The sequence below is a fragment of the Pteropus vampyrus genome, unplaced genomic scaffold, assembly GCF_000151845.1.
Source record: "Pteropus vampyrus isolate Shadow unplaced genomic scaffold, Pvam_2.0 Scaffold113, whole genome shotgun sequence".
NCBI lineage: Eukaryota > Metazoa > Chordata > Mammalia > Chiroptera > Pteropodidae > Pteropus > Pteropus vampyrus.
The window spans coordinates 3,296,517-3,316,157 of NW_011888894.1; the positions used below are offsets into that span (position 1 = coordinate 3,296,517).

Here is a 19,641-nt window from a genome sequence, read left to right on the forward strand (position 1 = left end):
AAGTCCCACCTCATCCAAAAAGCCTTCTCAACCTTTCTTGTCTTTACTGGCAGCAGCAATAGGTGGCCTTCTGATGCCACTGAACTTTGACCACATAGGCCTGCTATCCATTCTGGACATTCAGCCAACATGGCTTCTGTATCTTTATTTTCTGCTTTCACAGGGAAAGGCAGCTGTTCTCATGAGCAGGGGCATGATATCTCTCCTTTTACAGTCCTAAAGACCCCCAACTAGGCAAAGTAAAGAAAGAGCAGTGGTAAACATTTTTTTTATCAGTTCTTCCTTTAAAACCTCCTAGTCTTCATGTCTGAGCTGTGAGTTCCCAAGGGTAAGATGAGCTAAACTTGGCTTGCAAAGGGATGAGGAATGTTTCTGCTAAAGTTCTTAAGGGTCTCCAGAGAAGACCAGACTGCAGTTGAATAGTCATCTCAAGGATTCTTGGAAAGGACCCTTCCCTTTCCAAGATTGATGCTCCCTGCTCCCAGGAACACCATGATAGGAAACCCTACACTGAGCACTGGGAGCCTTAGGATCTAACCCTGGCTCTCACAGTGACCAGTTGTGTGACTCAGAACATCTCTCCCCCATTCTGGGCTTCAGTTTCATCTATCATAAAATGTATAACTTGAATTTAATATTCTCACACTCTAGGAAGGAGAATTGGATCATTCTTTATGGATTCATTCCAAAATTTATCATATTTTTCAAGGAACAGGACTCATATTTATAATTTTCTGGACTTCTCACAAATTCTTTAGCATTCTTTTCCACCGTGAACATGGAACTCGTTTCACGCTCGAGGGCTTGCTGTAGTGACTGCCTTATTGCCACGCTTTGATGTCTTTGATTTAAGAACTTATTTTTTAAATGTATACTCACTAAGCAAAATTTCTAAAAGCTTTGTTGTAAATCTGCCTTTCTTTTACTTTAGTTAAGAAAGTGATTTGATTTTCCAAAATCACATCTTATCTGTCTGTATATGACAAGGTGGATATCTCTCTGCATATTGAAACAAATATGTAGAGAACAGAAAAGGAACATGTGAGCACAAGCATCACCTTGTTGGGCTTACCACCAGTCTTTGGAGAAGCCATCTACTGGCCAGGCTACTCAGTTCAATGAATCAGCCACTAACTTGACCAAAGTGTGGTATCATAGGTCATCTCTTGGTTCACTTTGCATGTGCAGATATTAAGCCTGTTCAAAGGTTCAGCCTTAGCTTATGTAACAGATGTAAACAGGTCTTCAGATTTCCAGTCTTGGCACTTAGATGCTAAAAAGTATTAATGATTTTACCAGAGCAGACTTATAGGAAGAAGATATAAATAAGTTAAACCTCTTTAGGATGGAGAGGAGAAGTTCATAGGCAATATGAGCATGAGTTAGCACTGTTCTCACAATGTGTATGATCATAGAATAGCATTTATTCAGTGTTTACTCAAAGAACCATCACACTATAACTAGGAAAAGAATGGGGGGTGGAAATTACAAAAACATTATAGTGAATGATTATATATGTACATTTTTTTTCACTTGACATCAACACAATTTCATGCACTATAAAATCACAAGCAGATATAATATCTAGGCATATTACAGATAAAAGAGTGAAAATTGATACACTTTAGGCCAAAAAGCAAAAACAGGTTTGGTTGTCACATATAAAAAGCTCCTATTTAATACAGCCAATTGTTGTTTAGCATTCCTAATGAAAAAGGTGAACACAGTGGCAATAAATTATATCATTTTATTATTTTTTAGTCTAAAAACTAACATTCCTTGTTTTACAATGCAATATATGATTTTATTAAAAGTAAGAATTGCCTTTCAAGGCATGTTGGATTTAGGCTAGCATTTTAATTAGTTTTTATTCTTTGAGAGTATTCTGATTAAACTGTAGGGTAAATATACTGAATAATAAATAGGAAAAAAATAGGTTTTTGAAATGTATCTTCCAGGGTAATAAGATAACTTTAAAAAAATAAACTTTGCTGCTCAAAATACTTAACTATATTTGGAAGGGGAAACGCCACAGAGGTGTCACTTAAATAGCATTATAAAGGTGCTGCTCTAGAATTATTTAAGAAAAGGACAAGTCAACTCTATAGCTGTACACACACTTGAGAATAAAAACAGATTGAGAAACAAATACCTCATTGCCCAGATTCATGCTGGGTGGGAACAAGCATAGGAAGATGGCCAATACTTCCATGATTACAAAGATGCTTTGATTTGTGATGCTCTGAGCTCATCTTCTGACTAGAGACTGATCTACCATTTCCTTTCACACGTCTGCCACCAAATTTCACCACTTTTTTGTACCAACTTGTTTTTAAGAACATAATGCATGTAGCACTGCTAAGAGATATAAGGAAATAATTTACATAAACAATAATGAAAGGGGAAAATAGTGAAGTTTATAGATTACAGAAGCCAAGGTAAGTTTTTCCTTGTCCAGGCACACTACACAGTTATTAGTCCATTCTTTTGATTACTTGTGTGGTTGAAAGAGTTTTTCCACATATTATATCATTGGCTTGTCACAACCAGCTCATTGGTAGACACCGCAGGTATTATCATCCCTTCCAAAAAGCTTTACCTAGGATCACACAGGTGACGAAACTTGGAAGGCTGAATCAGATCTTCTGGTTCCAAAATTCCAAATTCCAAAATTCAAAACACCAAACAAAAGAGATGATTAGAAAGTGTGACAAGCTCTCAATAAGCCTATGGAGTCATCCACTGTTGCCTCGCATCACTCATTTGTATGTCCTTTTCTTTCCTGGGTGCCCAGGGTTCTACCACTGATCTTCATCGCCTGCCACTGGATGGCATGACTTCATTCATACTGAGGGGGGAAAATGTGATGGGTTATCCCTCCTAAAAGTACCTCCATTTTAAAGGAGAAAAAAGTTTTAATCCAAAGGAATAATGAGTATGATGGGATTCAGGCACCAGTGACAAAGACATCGTGACCTCGAATCATACCAATGAGGGTGAAAGCTGGTGGGAATGGAAAAATGGCTGATAGCCACATCCATGAGGTATTGTAGCCACTTTCAAAGATTCTATGCTTCACAAGCTGGAAACATGAGACAGAAGAGAGGGACTTAAGGAGAAGTCTAATAGGTCCAAGCCAGGATATCTGAGAGGTGGAAACATATCACCCGTCGACCCAGAGAACCTGAGCCCCTTCCTTGCGCTCCATAGTTTCAGAGGCCCTCTACTTGCTCCCCTCCCCATGGGGTGAGAAAACCACTGAGCCAAGGGGACATACCCATCCTGAGCCCAGGCTTTCCCCTCTTAACTTGTTCCAGGTGCCCCAAACCCCTTATTTCCCATCCAAATGGATTCCAGGGTCTACGTGGCGTCTTCTCCAGGTCCCTCCTCCAGACGATGAGCCTTACCTGAGTGGGGAGTGGGGATAGTGCAACGCGGAAGAAGAGGGTTTGGACAAAACTTGGCCATGCATACTCGAGTGTCCATGTGCATGCATGTAAGGCTCTTCACAGTGAGAGTCAAGAGCAGGGATAAGGAGTGTTGAAGAAAAAATCAAGAGCCAGTTTTGCGTCCTGCCTCCAACCCCACAAAGGTTAGGAGTGAACTCCAGCCTAAGAACAATTTTAGAAATTGACTACATCAGTGTCTGATGAGCAGCTGAAATGGCCAAGAGGGACCCTCACCCTACAAACACATTTGCAACAGTCCTGGTACCCACTTGGGTTCCCTTCTGGAATCTCGTTTTTCCAGGCTGTCTGTACTCCGACATTTTTCTTGATTTAGTCCCTATTTTCTTTTTTGACACTTAAATATTGTCAACATATATAGTTCACCAATGCTTACTCTTTGCACAAATTAGAAATTCAAAGAGTGTCAGTCACTGGTGACGGTGTCTAATCACACCAGTTTTAGAAAATCTCAGCTCCTTGCTCACAGCGTTCACACAGTTATCCATTTACTCTGCCTTCTCCAGAAAACCGACAGTTCCCGGGTGATAACATTTATCTAAACACACTGATTTCTGTCCCAAAGGTTCTGTCTGTGTTTAAACTCCGAAAGGTCCATAGGATTATTTTAGTCTGATGCAATCCACCTCTTCAGTGGCAGGCACTCCCGTGGTTTTGAGATCAAGGTCCGCGCTGGACTTACTCCCATTGTGAGAAGACTTCCAGTGGAGCAGCATGATCCTCTTGAAGTACTTGATGGTGTTGTTCTTGACGGTCACGAAGCACAGGGTGTTGATCATGCTGTTGCTCATGGCGATGCACTCCACGATGTAGAAGGCCGTCAGGTAGTGCTTCTCCTTCACGAACACGCTGGGGAAGAAGTCGCGCACGATGGTGAAGCCATAGAAGGGCGCCCAGCACAGCACGTAGGCGGTGAGGACGCACATGAGCACCAGGACCGTCTTCCGGCGGCAGCGCAGCCGCTTCCGGATCTGCTCCGTCTGGAAACCGGGGACCGCCTTGAACCAGAGCTCCCGGGAGATCCTGGCATAGCACAGGGTCATGGTGACCACAGGGCCCACGAACTCGATGCCGAAGATGAAGAGGAAGTAGGACTTGTAGTAGAGCTGCTGGTCCACTGGCCATATCTGGCCGCAGAAGATCTTCTCCTGGCTCTTGACAATGATGAGGACTGTTTCAGTTGTGAAGTAGGCTGAAGGGATGGCGATGAGGGTGGACACCACCCACACCAAGGCAATCAAGCCAGTGGCTGTTTGGTACTTCATCCGGGGTCTCAGCGGGTGGACAATGGCCAGATATCTAGGACGAACACAAATGGGTCAACCACTGTGATAAGGAAGTGCTAGATGATGATAGTATTTTTTTTTTGCTCAGAATGGTGTGTGTGGAGGAAAAACACAATGGCATATGGGCTTTCAAGCAAGTCAGACTTGAATGCAAACCCCTTACTAGCTGTTGCAACCTCAGGCAAGTTTTATTTAGTCTCTGAATCTCGGTTTTCTTATCTGCAAAAGTTTTTGTTTGTTTCTAGGATTAAGTATGCTAATGTCTACACCATTCCTGACAGTTTTAAACATGGTATATACTCAGTAAATGGTAATTATTATTATTAAATGGAGTAATAATGCCTCCCATCAGTTTCCACCATGGCACCATTCCCAGGTCTTTCCTGTTTTCAGGGCCATTCGTCTTAATTACCCCCACAGTTTAAGGCTAAGAAAGCCTGATAATTCCAAAGACTTATTGGGAGAACTTGCCCTTTCCAGTGGAAGCAGTGGGCAAAGTTTTGTCTTCATTCCACCTTTTTAAAAACATTGCTCTGCATGCAAAGGGGGATGAAAAACATGTGAACATTTATTTTCTTTTCCTGGCAGAAAAATAGAGGCCAAGTGAGAGATGAGTGACTTTCTCAAGGTCATATACCATAAGATTCTTCATAGAAAACATTTAACCCTATCTCACTAGGTTGATGTGAAAATCAGTTGAGAATATACACGAATGTATTTTTTTAACCACAAAGCACCAGATAGCTGTTGTCCTCTCCAAAAAAAACCATGCTCCTGTTACCACAGTGGTCCAGGAATGAAGAGAGAGCACTTTCTGGGGGATGTGAGTCATTCCTGCGGTATGAAACCTCCTTCCCAAAGAGAGTGCACATACTTATACAGACAGCTCTGGTTTCCTGGAAGACTTTTCGTGTCTGGCAGGGGGTGGAAGTTGGAGAAAGAGAAAGATAGGAAGTGAAGTAGGAGAGAATGACTAATCAACAATGGAAATAAACACATTCTCAGGTGCCCACAGCTTATCCCAGGTAGAGCCAAGAGCAAATGTGACAGGGGCCTGAAGGAAAGCCAAGCCAATTCTATTTCCTTTGAAATCAATCCTTTAATGTCATCTTTCTTGGGCTTTTGATTGGAAGAGGAGGTTCATCCTTATTTGTTTTCTTCCGATTATATTCCTGCTGTTTCTGTCCCTCCTCCTGCCTCCCATCACTTGTAGCTGGCTCCATCAAGTGTCATTTGGAGAGTTAACTGGAATGAAACTCCTGCTGTGTTCTAGCTCCCAGATGTTAGATGAAGTTGGATTGGTTGGGTCCACCCTCTGGACACCAAGATGGCTGCTCAACACACTCTGCCATCAGCAATAATCCCTGGCACTCTCACCAATCTCCTGAGTGCTGAAGAGTGGAATGGCAGTGTCTGCAGGTCAGTTAGCAGTGCTTTTGTCAATGTACATGTATGGGCCCTTCACAAACACCATGGTGTTCCTGCCACAATGAGTGCACCAAATTTACTCTGACTCATAACAAAAACTAAGAATCTAGTGCTTTTTGCTCTCACTAGCTCTCTCCCTCTCTAACTACCCCACCATGTTCTGTTGATTACTCTGTCAAAGAATATTTCTATAGTCATACTTGTTTAGTATATTAATTTTCACTATATAATTCTATTCCTTCTTTTCCCAATAATAACTTCCTAAACCTTTATGATGTTTCAAAGTCAAAGTGTTTTTTCAACGAACAAGTAGTAGAGAATGCTGATCTAGGAGTCAGAAGTCCAAGAATCTAATCTTAGCTTTGCCACGAACCTGTTATATGAATTTGAGTAATTTTCTTAGTATTGTGGGCTCACTTTCCTCACCTGTAACATGGGAATATCACTCGTCTTACCAACTTCACAGAGATACTGTGAGGCTCCAATCAGAAACTACATATAAACAATAGGCCCTTAACACACAAGAAACTACTAGCATTCTAAAATGTTTTTTTTTTTTCAGAGCTATTCTGTATACATATCCTTTTACCTTTTACTGCGTTTGCAAGTACTCTATAACTTTCTATTTTATTAGATCTATTTATCTTCACATCAAAACTAATCTTCAGGGTCATCTGGGACTACCCATCAGATAGTTATTTTATCCTGGCTTTCTCTGACATCACCCTAACTCATCCCCAAGGTTAGCGCCAGAAGCTATGCAAAAGGCCTTCCCAATACATTTACCAATAAGCAAATTTCAGAAATTTTTTTAAGGCTCTCCACCAACTTTGGCTGTGCTAGGATTAGAACTCCAAAACTCTAGTATTAGTACTACTGGCTTATGTTTGTAAAATAGTTTACAATTTACAAAACATTTTCAAATCCATATTCTCATTAGATAATCTCAACTCTACTGAATACGTAAGAGAGAAAAGATGCCCGTTTTACAGATGAGCAGACTGAGGTCTGGAAAAATTAAATAATCTGCCAAAACCACATAGTTGGAAACTGACAGAGCCATGATGCACACCCATACATATCTTGCTCCAAATCCAGTAGGCTCACAAATATGCCATTTGTCTTCTCCCTTTCCAACCAGAGCAAGCAATACCCCTTCCTCCTACGCTCCTGGCACCCTAGTTGTCTTTCTCATCTATTCTCTCCATGAGAATAAGTAGGTTGGTTCCTACTTATTGATGTTCCAAAAACAAGTCAGGCAATTGGCAGATACTTTTCTCTGCTTATGAATATGCCCTTGGCTTGCCCTGTGTGTCTACCACTACAATGGCTCAGGTCCAGAACCACTTTGAGCCAACATTTTCCAGAGAACAAAGAATAAAGGCTGCTAGACAAAGAAATGTCCAGGCAGTAATTGTGTGATGATAGCAGTCTGAGTGATTAAACAAAAATCATTTGAGCTTCCTCTCTGTCCTCAGGACCCAGCCCCAACACAAACCATGGAAGTGGCAGTTGCAGTAGCTACTAGGCCGGTCATGGGATGGGCGGGGATTTCATGACCCGCTCCTTGGGCCAGCCAGCTCCAACTGACAAGCTCACTGGAAAGCATTTTTGTTACCTAGGGCTGAGCATGGTTACTCGTGCCTTTGCTGGCCTCATTTGAGCAGACAGGCTGACCAGTTTCGCCTGGATTCTGGATAAAAAAGCATGAGGGGCCCCAGTACCCCACATGCTCTGGGATCTGAAGGATACACCTCAAGGACAGTGTAGATATCTCCATATCAAAGAGGAAACCCCAACCTGGGGGTACGGGGTCCTTTTATGATTTTTTTCAGTTCCCTGCTGCCATCAGGTCTGAATCCCTGTGCCTAGATTTTGAGATCTTCTGGAATATGGCCCTATCCTTTCTGATCTCTACCCTCAAATGTTCCTTGCTTCTGTCCCACATACTTCCCCAAGAGACCTCATACCTCAAGCATTCCCACCTATAAACCTTGGCAAACACTGTTCTACCCTCTTGGAAAATCTTCCCTTTACTTTGCCGATTGTAATGTGTTGAAGGCCAGTTAAAAACCTCCCTCCTCTGTAAAGCCTCCTTTGACTACTCAGGTACACAATTATCTCACCCTTCTCTAAATTTCATTTAAAATGTATCCTTTATCTTCTAATTGTTTCATAGTGTTAGCTCTCACCCATCCACCCCACCCCACTCTAGATGGTAAGCTCCTTAGAGCAAGGATTATGTTTTACTTCTTTTACAACCTTTTGCTGTCTGTGAATTCTGGGCACCTAGGATTTTAGTGAAACTTCACTGTCAGCAGTGCCTGGCACTGAACAAATAGAAATGTAGCCAGCCATGGTGACAGTTTTCAAAAAGATTGCAACCTTTTTTGGAAAACAGGACATAAAATGGGTTTACCCAGCATGAGACTGGGAGGCAGGCTGGGGCTCAATAATAAAAGGTTGCAAGAGGAGGCGAAGGGGTTTGAGCCGTATTTTATACACAATGGAGTTATTAGAAGTCTTTTGAGCCAGAGAGAGGGGACGTGTACAAGACAGAAGATTAAGTGGGCTGCAGTCTTGCTTTCTTCCCTCAGGTGACAGGGGCCTTCTTTCTGTTCCTAGAACCCATCAGGTCTGTTCCTGTCTCAGGGCCTCTGTACTTATAATTTCCTTTTTCCAGGATGCTTTTTCTCAATTTTCAGGAGGCTGGCTTTTTTTTTTTTTTTTTTTTCTTTTTCATCATTCAGAGGTAGGTTCAAATGCCTTCTCCTCAAAGGCACTTTTCCTGACTCTACACCTAGAATAGCTCCCACCTTGCCACGCTCAAGGCTTTTGTGTTTGTTTGTTTGTTTTTATTTTGTTCAGAGCATTTCTCATGCTCTAAAATCACTTTCCTTGTTTGTTTGCCTTTTAACTCTCTCCATCCATGTATGTGAGCTCCATGAGGGCAAGGAGCTTTTTTTCTTATTCACCATCATATCCCCAGGGCTTGGAATAGTATCTGTCACATCGCAGTCACTCTACAAAAATGCATTGTCTGAATATATGAATGAATGAATGTTTAGCGTGGATCGTGAGGGGAGGAGGGTTGGCAGAGAGCAGACCAAGAGACACCGAAGGCAGGAAGATCAAAAGGAGACTATGATAGTCCAGCCCTGAGTGAACAGATGGGAGGGAGGGGTGAGTATTGGCAGGACCCGAAAATGGAACGAATGCCGGAGAAAAGGTCAGAGTGTCCAGGCCAGAGGAGACTTGCTAGTTTAGATGCTTGGGAGAACCATGGAGCCAATAAGAGAAACAGAGTAGTCTAGGCAGGTAGAAGATAAATAGTTCTGTTCTGCTCTATCTTGATAGCTGGTTTTCTAAAAAACCTTATATTATTATTTTGTAAATCACATCATAAAAACAATCACTTCGATGACAACAAATAGGTTAGCCAATCAGAAATATTCATTTATCTGTTTTGTTGTTGTTGTTGTTGTTGGTATTCCTTTAATTCAAGAATTACAATATTATGATTTATGTTTACTCTGTTTTATGCATTGTTCTAAACAATTACCTATATTGTTTAATTTAATCCTCAAAGCAACCCAGTACATTAGGTTTTCTTATTACTCCCATTTTATACATGAGAAAACTGATGGAGAGAGTGATCAAATAACTAACACAAGCCCCTACAGCTAAAAGGTGGTACAACAGGTATTTAAAACCCGGCAGAATAACCACTAACATTATTCCTATGAAAAATTTATAAAAAAATTAAAGTTACTTTTATAACTGTAGGTATATTTCTTATATCAAGATAAAAATTAGTTGCCCCAAATTAACTGAATCAAACCTGAAAACCACTGATCAAATCCTGAACAAAACATGAGACTAGATAGGAATTTGAAACTAGATGGTCAAAACACAAAAATAAAAACAATTTGAAGGAAAGACCACAAACATCAGTAAAGGAACTTAATGCATTGGAGGAGCTGGTTAGTTGGCCAAGGCCTCAGGACAGCCCTGTGCAGGCAACAGTGCTTTCCCCTGAAGTCTGGGTGCAAGTTTCCACTCACGGCCCCACTCTAAATAATAGCAGGCTCCATGATGTAGAGCAAGTTCTTCAATTAATCTTTCTTATTATATCTAAATCGCATTATCTAAACTCAGGCTGAAAGAGAAATGCCTGCCGTATTTTAGACAAGCAGAGTTTGGTATGAAAGTAGGATGTGAACTTAAAGGAAGTTCAGGAGATTGAGGGGAATTGATTGACATAGATCTTACCTCTTATATGTTCAAAGTAACCCAGTGCTCATTAACTTACTTTGGCTTCTCTCCTCCTGAAGCCACTTCCTATGACAGTGTTACCCCTTTCAACAAGTAGACCCCAACATGGTGAAATGGATCTCACCCAGAGGGCAGGGGCCCACCCCACAACAGGCACCTACCTAACCCACTTTCAATGGCTGAGAGCACCCCTGTGGAAAGATGTCCTGCTAGAGTGAAACTTCAGGAAATGACCCGATGTGCTCTGTCTGCTGGTGCGCTGAGAGAGATGATGGCAGCTTCTTCTTTTAGAAAAAGTCAGAACTAAGGTCCCTAGCGCTCTTCCTTGACAACTGTGAAGGAGACTTAAGGGCCAGATACCCCGCTTGACTGTCCCTCTTCTGCTTCTTCTGTAGGTCCACTCAAGGTTTGTGCCTGGATGGACAAAATACTGTGTGGCTCCGTGACTCAAGTGGAAGACGTTGGCCAAGGAGAAGTAGCCCTCTGCAGGGATGACACCTCTAAGCACTTTCTATGGGTGACAGACCAAGGGTTGTTTTAGCTGCTAATTCCCTGACATCCTTCCCTGGAGAAAAGAGGCCAAGGCTTCGCCCTTCAGCGGTTTTAAAGCCTTGTTCCTTCTCAACCCCTCTTTCTCAAGTTTGGGCTGATTCCAGGTTATCCTGCCTATGACTCCAGAAAACAGGCCCCCATTTATTGTGCTCATCCCCAGAACATTGTCCTGGGGTGTCCTGACTGTGAGGGGCAGGATCAAACTCCACCAGAGCCCTAAGGCCATGGAACAGGGAGAACATCTGTGCTTTAGGCTCTCTGGGTTAAGGGAGAGGGACGGGCTGTTCACATCGAAGTACACAGAGGCCTGATTTGACCCTCAAGGTAACTATCTTTACATCTGCAAAGATTGTCCCAAGGGAACAAAAACCATCTTGGCCCATTAGCACAAGAAATTATACTCATTTAAATGAAAAGACTAAACATAACATCAGAAAGATTTGCATTGGCTGCTCTTATTGGTTTTATTTACCATCACTAGAAACAAGTCTTCTGCACTGTTGCACACAAATGTATAAAAGGGAGCAAACTGATTAATGCAACAACTAAAAGAGTAAGTAAGCTTATGTTCCTTTTTGTTGTTGTTTCAAAACAAATCCTTCAATCTTATTTTAAAATCAATTCATGCTAGAGGGGTCATGTTTTAGTAGAGGAAGTCTTGATGAGACAGAAACCTCTCTCAGGATATTGAAGTTGATTCAAGAGGTACCTGTCTAGAACTTAATCTTGTCCCTCCACAGAGTCTCTTACCTGTCTACCTATAGACCTTGAACAGATACAACATCTAGAAGCATGTTTATAGCAAAGGGGTATCAAAAGCCCTCCTACTGCCCAACTCAATGGGGCTCTGCCATCTTCTGCTTGCCAGCTGGAAATCTAGAACTCTCCTCACTGTTCAGTCGGTGGGCCAACTTTTAAGCCTTTGTGCATCCACATCTTTGAGCAGTACAGATATCTCTCATTCATCACAACTGCAATGAACAATTCCAATGTCCCCTCACTCACCTGTCAATAGCAATGGCCAGCAGGGCATTGGTGGAGACGTAGAGAGAGACAGTGCGCAGGTAGTTGACAGAGGCGCACAGGACGTGGCCATGCTTCCAGGAGAGCTGGCGCACCACGTAGTAGTCCATTTCAAAGGGGCAGCAGACAATGGCCACCAGGAAATCAGAGATGGCCAGATTGGCAATGAACAAGTTGGTGAGGTTGCGCAGCTTCTTGTAGCGGGCCAGGGCGACGATGAAGATGAAGTTGCCAATGCCACAGACCAGCATGATGCCCACCAGGGCCATGCCAATGACAATCTTGGCGGCAAAGAAAGTTCGAGAATTGGTCACGTCCTCATCTTCATCCAAGGGCATGTCATAGTCACCATAGCTGAAGTTGAATGGGAAGGAAGCAGCTTGAGCTCCATGGGTGTCAAGCACAGAAAAGAAGCTGGTGGAGATGTTGGTGGCGTTCTCATCCATGTCTCCCGTAATGACTTCCATCTGGCCAGGTGGTGGTTTCTTGAGCAACACTGCTGAGAATTCCTCCGGGGTGATGTGGAAGGCTGATGTCTTCTCTCTCTGCTGACACTCAGTTCTCCCTAAATGAGTCACAGTGTCCCTGCCAGCATCCTTCCTGTACAGTATCGGAGCTCCATCCTAAGCCTTTGAAAGACATACAAACAGTTGGCTACATATGTGAGTGAGCATGGCCAAACTGAAAACCATTCTGTAACCCAAGCAGACCCATTAGCTACCTGCTCAGAGTGAACATTGGGGTGACGGAGTAGAAATAAAGGAACCAGTGAGAAAAAATAAATGAATAACAACCACTTACTCACTCATTCGGGGAAGTCTGAATTGTTATGGAGACAATCGGGCACTGATGCAGTTTATTTTCATTCCACTGTAGACTGTGAAATGTTGCACTTTTTCTCAGGGACCAAAGTTGGGAGCGTAGGGGGGCTGAAGATAACAAAAGGGACCTGCTCCAAACTCCATTCCCTGTCCTGACAGTCTGAACTTTGTCCTCGTGGAATTGTCCCATTCTGTGGCTTAAACAAAATGATTCTGAATACCATCGAAGAGGGAGGACTTTGAGACAATCCTGTCTGCTCTCCATGAGCTGATCTCCTTTCTTCTAGCAAAACGCTACTCTGAAATAGCAGAGCCTACCTAACAGCCACCTTCCCTTCTCCTCATTGGGCTTCCTGTTCCCACATCCAAGTCTACTGTGACCTTAGAAGCCAGGCACGTTTACCAAAGCCTGTTCTCAGGCAGAGGCTGAAGGGTTAAAGTCACAGCCTAATCACTGAATAGCTTAGAAAGGGAGGTCTGGAGCAAAATCTTTTCTTGGCTGGTTGTGTGTCCTAGAGTAAATAGCTTAAACACTCAAAGTTTCAACATCCTCCAGGCAAGAGATCAATAATGTCTGTAAAGCATGGAGCTCCCTGGAGAGGGAGGGTGTTTCACCCTAAAACTGCAAGGAATTACTACATCAAGCGTTCAGCCTCCTCAGTCAGCTGCAAAGGAGGGAAGGAAAATCCTGACACAGATGATTCCACCACATCACATACTGGGGCTGCGGTTGGGGGTAAGGGCTAGAGAGGAGAGGGGGATGTTGGCTGTACTGCTGGGGACCGAAAACAACAACAACAACAAACAAACAAACAAAAAACAAGAGGATGCTGGAGTCCCTGCCCCTGCCCTCTTCCCACAGTACCAGTCCCTCCCAGGGCCTGAAAACCTCAGACCAGGTTGCTGGGATGTAAGAGGAAGGCTGTATAGTCTGGACAGCACTGGAAATATCAGGAAAATCCGAGAGAGAAAACCTGAGGTGAGGTTCCTGGTAAAGGGAGACACAAGGAAGATCCCTAAGACCCCCAGGAAAGCCTGCTGCCCACCTTCCTCAAAGGCGAGACATCTGGACCTGACTTTGGGGGCTGGGGTTAAAGTCCCTCTGAACTCCAATGAGGTTCAGCTCCATTCTTGCCCCTCTCCCCAGCTTCTCGTCCCCACTTATCTCAGATTCATGTCCTTCCTCTGAGCCATCAGTTCTGCCCCTCTCAGGCCCTGTCCTTTGCCCCTTTCAGGTCTAAGCAGCAGAACCGAGATCTGAAAGGTCAGGGCGGGGGCAGGTTTGCAGCTCAGAAAGTGCAGCTGCAATTCCCAATCCGGGTGGGACAGTCCGCACTCCTGTCAGGCCCTGTGTCTCAGATCACGCCACCTCTGCTACCTGGAAGGCTCAAAGTTGGGTGCTAAAAACAAAGAGTAATAGAAGCTTTTCGGTGCGGAAGGAAGAGATCTGAGATCTGGGGAGAAATTGTCCAGTGATCTTTTTCTCCTTCTCACCTCTCAAAGAGGAACCCCATTCCCATCCAGTGTTCTCTGGGGATCGCGCCGTTTAGCTCTTGCCCCTGGCCAGACCCTTCGGAATCCGGAAGCCTCTCTTTGCAGCCCCGGCTAATAAGTCTTCTCCTGCCCCCAACTTTGTCCTCGGAGCCTCGCCTCGAAGCCTACACCTAAGGGCGGAAGGAGCCTGAAGAAATGGGCTCCAGTGTCAATTCCTTGAAAAGCCCCCTCCGCATGCGAAAGCCCCTGCATCCCAGCGGCTGCCGGCGCCGCGAGGCTCATCTGTCTGGAGCATCGCCCCGGAGGGTGCGCTCAGTACCTGCGGCATCCCGGCGCCCAGCGGACCGGGTCGCGGTTTCTTTATTCTGGGCTCAGGGACACGAGCTTCTCCCATTGGGCCGCAGAAAGAGGACAAGTCCCTTCTTTCTTCCTCCTTTTCTCGGGGCTCCTTCCCTGCTCCAAAGGGAGTAGCGCTGGTGCCGCCGCGGTAGACCCGAGCGAGGGCGGCTCCGCGGCGAGGCCAGCCCGGGCCAGCGCCCGCCCCGCGCTCGCTGTCTCCGCCCCCGCGGGCCGCGGGGCGCCCAGGGCACAGGCGGCTGGCTCAGGAAGGCGTGCTCGGGGTCCGGGCTCGAGGCGGGGACACTTCGGGGTCGCCCTGGCACAAGCGCGGCTGGGGACCCCGAAGTTGTCCCGGGGCCGGAGTTTTCGCGACACACAGGCTGCAGCTCCACGCTCGGAAACGCCGAAGGGAGCCGTGCCAGGCGGGCGGCGAGCATTCCCCAAACTCAGGCTCCAGAACGGCCGCCTCGGGCGGGAACCAGGGCGCCGGCGCTCGGAGCAGGGCTCAGCGCCGACTCCGCGCTAGAGGTGCCCATGCGGCAGGGCTTCGCCTGCCCCCGGGCTGGGGACCTCTCAGCCGGCTCACCTGGTCAGCCCCAGAGCCACCGCCAGAGTGGGCGGATACGGCCCGCTTCGCTGGTGAGATTTCAAAGGACCGGGAGGAGCCTGGGCTCCTGCCCACATCCCCGCCTTCGCAGGACACGCTGGGACCCACCCAACCTGCGTTCCCTCCTGCGAGGCCAGGTGGACACCGGGGTCAGCTTCATTTCAGACGCTTGTACCTCTGTGTAAAAGAGGCTTAGAGAACTACTTGCTCGAAAGCAATAGAGTGCTGGAGGTGGGTGGCGTGGATGCCTGAAGGAGGGAGGAGCCCCCGCCCACCAGCGGGTATCTGTGCAGAAGGCTGGGACGAACACAGCTAACTTACAGAGCGCAGATCTCTTTCAAGTCTATAGATTTCTCAAGAAGTTAAATTTACAATCGCCCTGTGATTTCAAACAAAACAAAACAAAACAAAAAAACAAAAAAAAACTGACTGCAGAGACTAAACTACTTGTGCACCAGTGTTCACAGAAGCATTATTCAAAAGAGCCTAAAGGTGGAAACATCCCAAATGTCCACTGATTGATGAAAAGATTTTTTTAAATGTAGCATATATATACATTAGAATATTTCTCATCCTTAAAAAAGGGAAAAAAGTATAACGAATGTTGGCGAGGATGTGGAGAAATGGAAGCTCTCCTTCACTGTTGGTGAGAATGTAAATGATACAGCCACTGTGAAAAACAGTATGGCATGTTCTCAAAAAATTAAAAAATAGAATTACCATATGATCCAGGAATTTCCTTTCTGAATATATAGCCAAAATAATTAAAAACAGTGACTCAAAGAAGTATTTGAACACCCACATTCATAGCAGCATTATTCACAATAGCCAAAAGATAGAAGCAACATAAGCATCTAGTAAGAGATAAATAGATAAACAAAATATGGTGTACGCATGCAATGGACTATTATTCACCCTTAAAAAAGAAGAAAACTCTGACATATGCTACAATATGGATGACCCTTGAGGACCTTATACTAAATTAAATAAGCCAGTCACGAAAAGACAATATTGTATAATTCCACTTATATGAGGTACCAGAGTAGTCAAAATCATAGAGACAGAAAGTAGAATGTCAGTTGCCAGGGGCTAAAGGGATAAGGAAAGGGAGAGTTATTGTTTAGTGGGTACCAAGTTTCAGTTTTGCAAGATGCGAAAGAGTTCTAGAGATGAATGATGGTGATGGCTTCATGACAGTGTGAATGTACTTAATTCCCTGAACTGTACTCTTAAAATGATTAAGATTGTAAATACTATGTGTATTTTATGACAATAAAAAATTGTAGTAAAATATTGATACATGGTCCAGTATGGGTGAATCTTGAAAGCATCACATTAAGTAAAATAAGCCAGGCACAAAAGGACAAATATTATATGATTCCATATATATGAGGTAACTAGAACAGGCAAATTCATAGAGTCAGAAAGTAGAATAGTGTTTACCAGGAGAGGAGGAATAAAGAGGAGAGATATCATTTAATAGATACAGAATTTCTGTTTGGGATGATAAAAATGTTCTAGAAATGGTTAGTGGTAATTATGAATGCATTAATGTCATTGAATCATACACTTAAAATAGTTAAAATGAGCTAGAATAGCAAGGCATTTAAGGCCAATCCCAGTTTGGCCTCTAATTGTCCATAATGGAAAGGGGCTGCTTAGGATCTGGACATTTAGTCTGCTTTGTCACTATCAACTGTGTGGCTTTAGGAATGTAGCGTAAATTTTTCTAGGGTTCCCTTTCCTCATTTAAAAAATGAATGAATTAAACTTGCACTAGGAAGTCATCGCCAGGTTCTAACTCTTCATGTAATATCTTCCCGTGGCCCAAATCCTTACCTGGACATCTTGTTCTATCATTTGCACAAAACTTCTGTCATCTGCAAAAATGTCACAGCCCTTTCACATCTCTGAGTGTCATGTCCCCTGGGATGTGAAACACAATAGTGGTTAAGAACATTGCATATGGAGTCAGCTGCCTCCTTTCTGCCTAGCTCTACACAAAGGAGCTGTGTGACCTTGGGCAACCTGGTAACCAAAGCCTGGCTTTTCCGTTTGTAAATTACAGATGACAATAACTCCTACTGCATAAAATTGTTGTGAGGATTAAATAAGGTAAGGCAGGTAAAGTGCTTGGCACAATGCCTGGTGCTTAGCAGGCACCTGATAAATACTAACTGTTACCATCATTCTGTGATTCTTTCCATATCTTGCTCCAGGAAATGTTAACCAACCTTTGAGACCTAGCTCACGTGTGTTTTCTTCCAAGAAGTATTCCTTGATTCTCCCACTGCTTTTCCCATCTTCCGTTACCACTTGGTGCCTCTCTTTAAATGCACCTTTGTGTACCAGTTTCTTTCTATCTTACACTGTTGCCTGAGGAAAAGCTATGTCTCATTCATTGTTTAACTCTCTTCTGCAATATTTCTCAAACTTGCTTGATAATAAGAATTATCCGGTGTACTAGTTAAATGCATTGATTCCTTGGTCCCACCCCAAACCCAGTGAAGGGGCCTAGAAATCTGAATGTTCAACCAGCACCCCAGGCGATTCTTATTATCGAATAAATTTGGGGATCTAGGGACCTAGAACAGAGACTGGCACAGGATAGACAAATATCGATTTGTCATTCCACATAGCAAATGTCTTTCTGACTCTATCGCCACACAAAAATCAAAAACAAAACACAGAGTGCATTAGTTATCTATTACTGTATAACAAATTACCCAAACTTAGTACCTTACAACAACAAACACATATTATTTCAAGGAGTTTCTGAGTGCTGGGAATCAGGGAGTGGCTTAGCTAGCTGGTTGCAGGCTCAGGGTCTGTCATGAGATTGAAGTCAAGCTGTCAGCCAGGGCTGCAGTCACATCTGAGGGCTCAAGTGCAGAGAGGATCCACCTTCCAGCTTATTTAATCTGAGGTTATTGTCAGGTCTCAGTTTTTCACTGGCTGTTGCTGCAGACTCATCATGTGGGCCTAGCTGTAGGCTGCCTGTGTGACCTCACCATATGGTAGCTAACTTCCTCCACTGCTTCTGTTATAAGCTATTCATCACAAACAACAACAACAACAACAACAACAACAACAACAACAACACAAGTGTGTGAATACCAAGAGGTAGGGATTTATGGGGACTGTTCTGGAGGCCATCTTGGAGGCTGGCTGCCACACAGACTTTAGAATTTTCCTTTTTTCCCTTCAAAGATCTGGCAAGAAACAATACTGGCATGAGGTTAGCCACAATGAAGAAAATTTTGACCTTCAGAATAAGGAGGTCCTGAATGACTTCTGGAGCTGAGTGAGGAGGGCATAATTTATATTATGTATTGGCCAAAGACCCCCATAAGGGAAATAGAATAATGGATGTAGATATAGTTTGGAAGGTTCCATGCACTGCAGGTCCTGTTAGGGAATCCTTCGAAGGACTTGGTCCCTACATGTCAGTTTCTGGGAAAAGGTTCACGAGTTCCCCTCCTTCAGAGAAGCCGATGTCTGTCAGGGGCCCTATCTGAATAATTCATCTCTGTGACAGTTAAATTAGGGCTATCTTGGATCACAGCAATATCTGGAATTTAAAAAGCATTTTTTTTAAAAGGAAAGGAATTAAAAACAGAACCGGTAACGCCAACGACGTAATTTTTTTTCAAACTTGTAGCACCAAGGACACTAACAGATTGGATATTTTTTCTATGGCTAGAGTCTGCTACCATGAGGGATAGAGGTGCCTTGCCTCATCCTACCAATAAAAAAGCCACAATATCTGAGAAAATTTGTCATCCCAGGGACCTCTCACCAAATAAGATCAAAGAACTCATTTAGAAAGCATTTCCTTTGAAATTATTTCTTACCCCTAAATAACGCCCTAAGACTACTGTGAATTTTTTTCTTTGCTATTCCACTAGCAAATATCATCTCAAAGGTTCTTTGAATTCTCATTCAGTAGCACTTTTATGCTGAGAAAGGAGTAAACAGATGCTCAAGAGGAAAGGCCCCTGACCCAAGGAAACACAGAGCCAGCTGATTTCAGAGTCCAGATTGGAATCCAAGTCTCCTGGTCTTAGCCTAGCCCTGCATTTCTGGTCAGCCATACCCGCAACACCTACTACTACCTATTCTCAATTTGCATTTCTTTCCATGCTCCTTAGCTCCAGGGCCCAACCACAATTCCTCCTGTCTAGCAAATATACTCAATCAGCTTATTTTCTGCTTTCATAAGATTTGTTCTCTCAGCACACGCTCTCATCCAGTGCCATGAAAAAAATCAAGGATTCCTGGAAGATACCCAGAGCTGGCTCAGAACTCATCCTGCCTCCTTTTCCAATTACTTCTCCAACATTCGAGCC

At 43.9% G+C, this 19,641-nt stretch overlaps 1 protein-coding gene across 1 annotated transcript; it reads right to left on the minus strand.

Moving 5' to 3' along the window:
* Positions 1 to 1,484: 1,484 nt before the first annotated feature.
* On the minus strand, positions 1,485 to 14,798 carry PROKR1 (prokineticin receptor 1). Its single transcript, XM_011365592.2, has 3 exons — positions 14,666 to 14,798; positions 12,014 to 12,660; positions 1,485 to 4,766 (listed from the first exon to the last, which is right to left on the minus strand). The coding sequence occupies exons 2-3, from the start codon at positions 12,496 to 12,498 to the stop codon at positions 4,070 to 4,072; spliced, it is 1,182 nt and encodes a 393-aa protein (XP_011363894.1). The 5' UTR covers positions 12,499 to 12,660; positions 14,666 to 14,798; the 3' UTR covers positions 1,485 to 4,069.
* Positions 14,799 to 19,641: the final 4,843 nt, after the last annotated feature.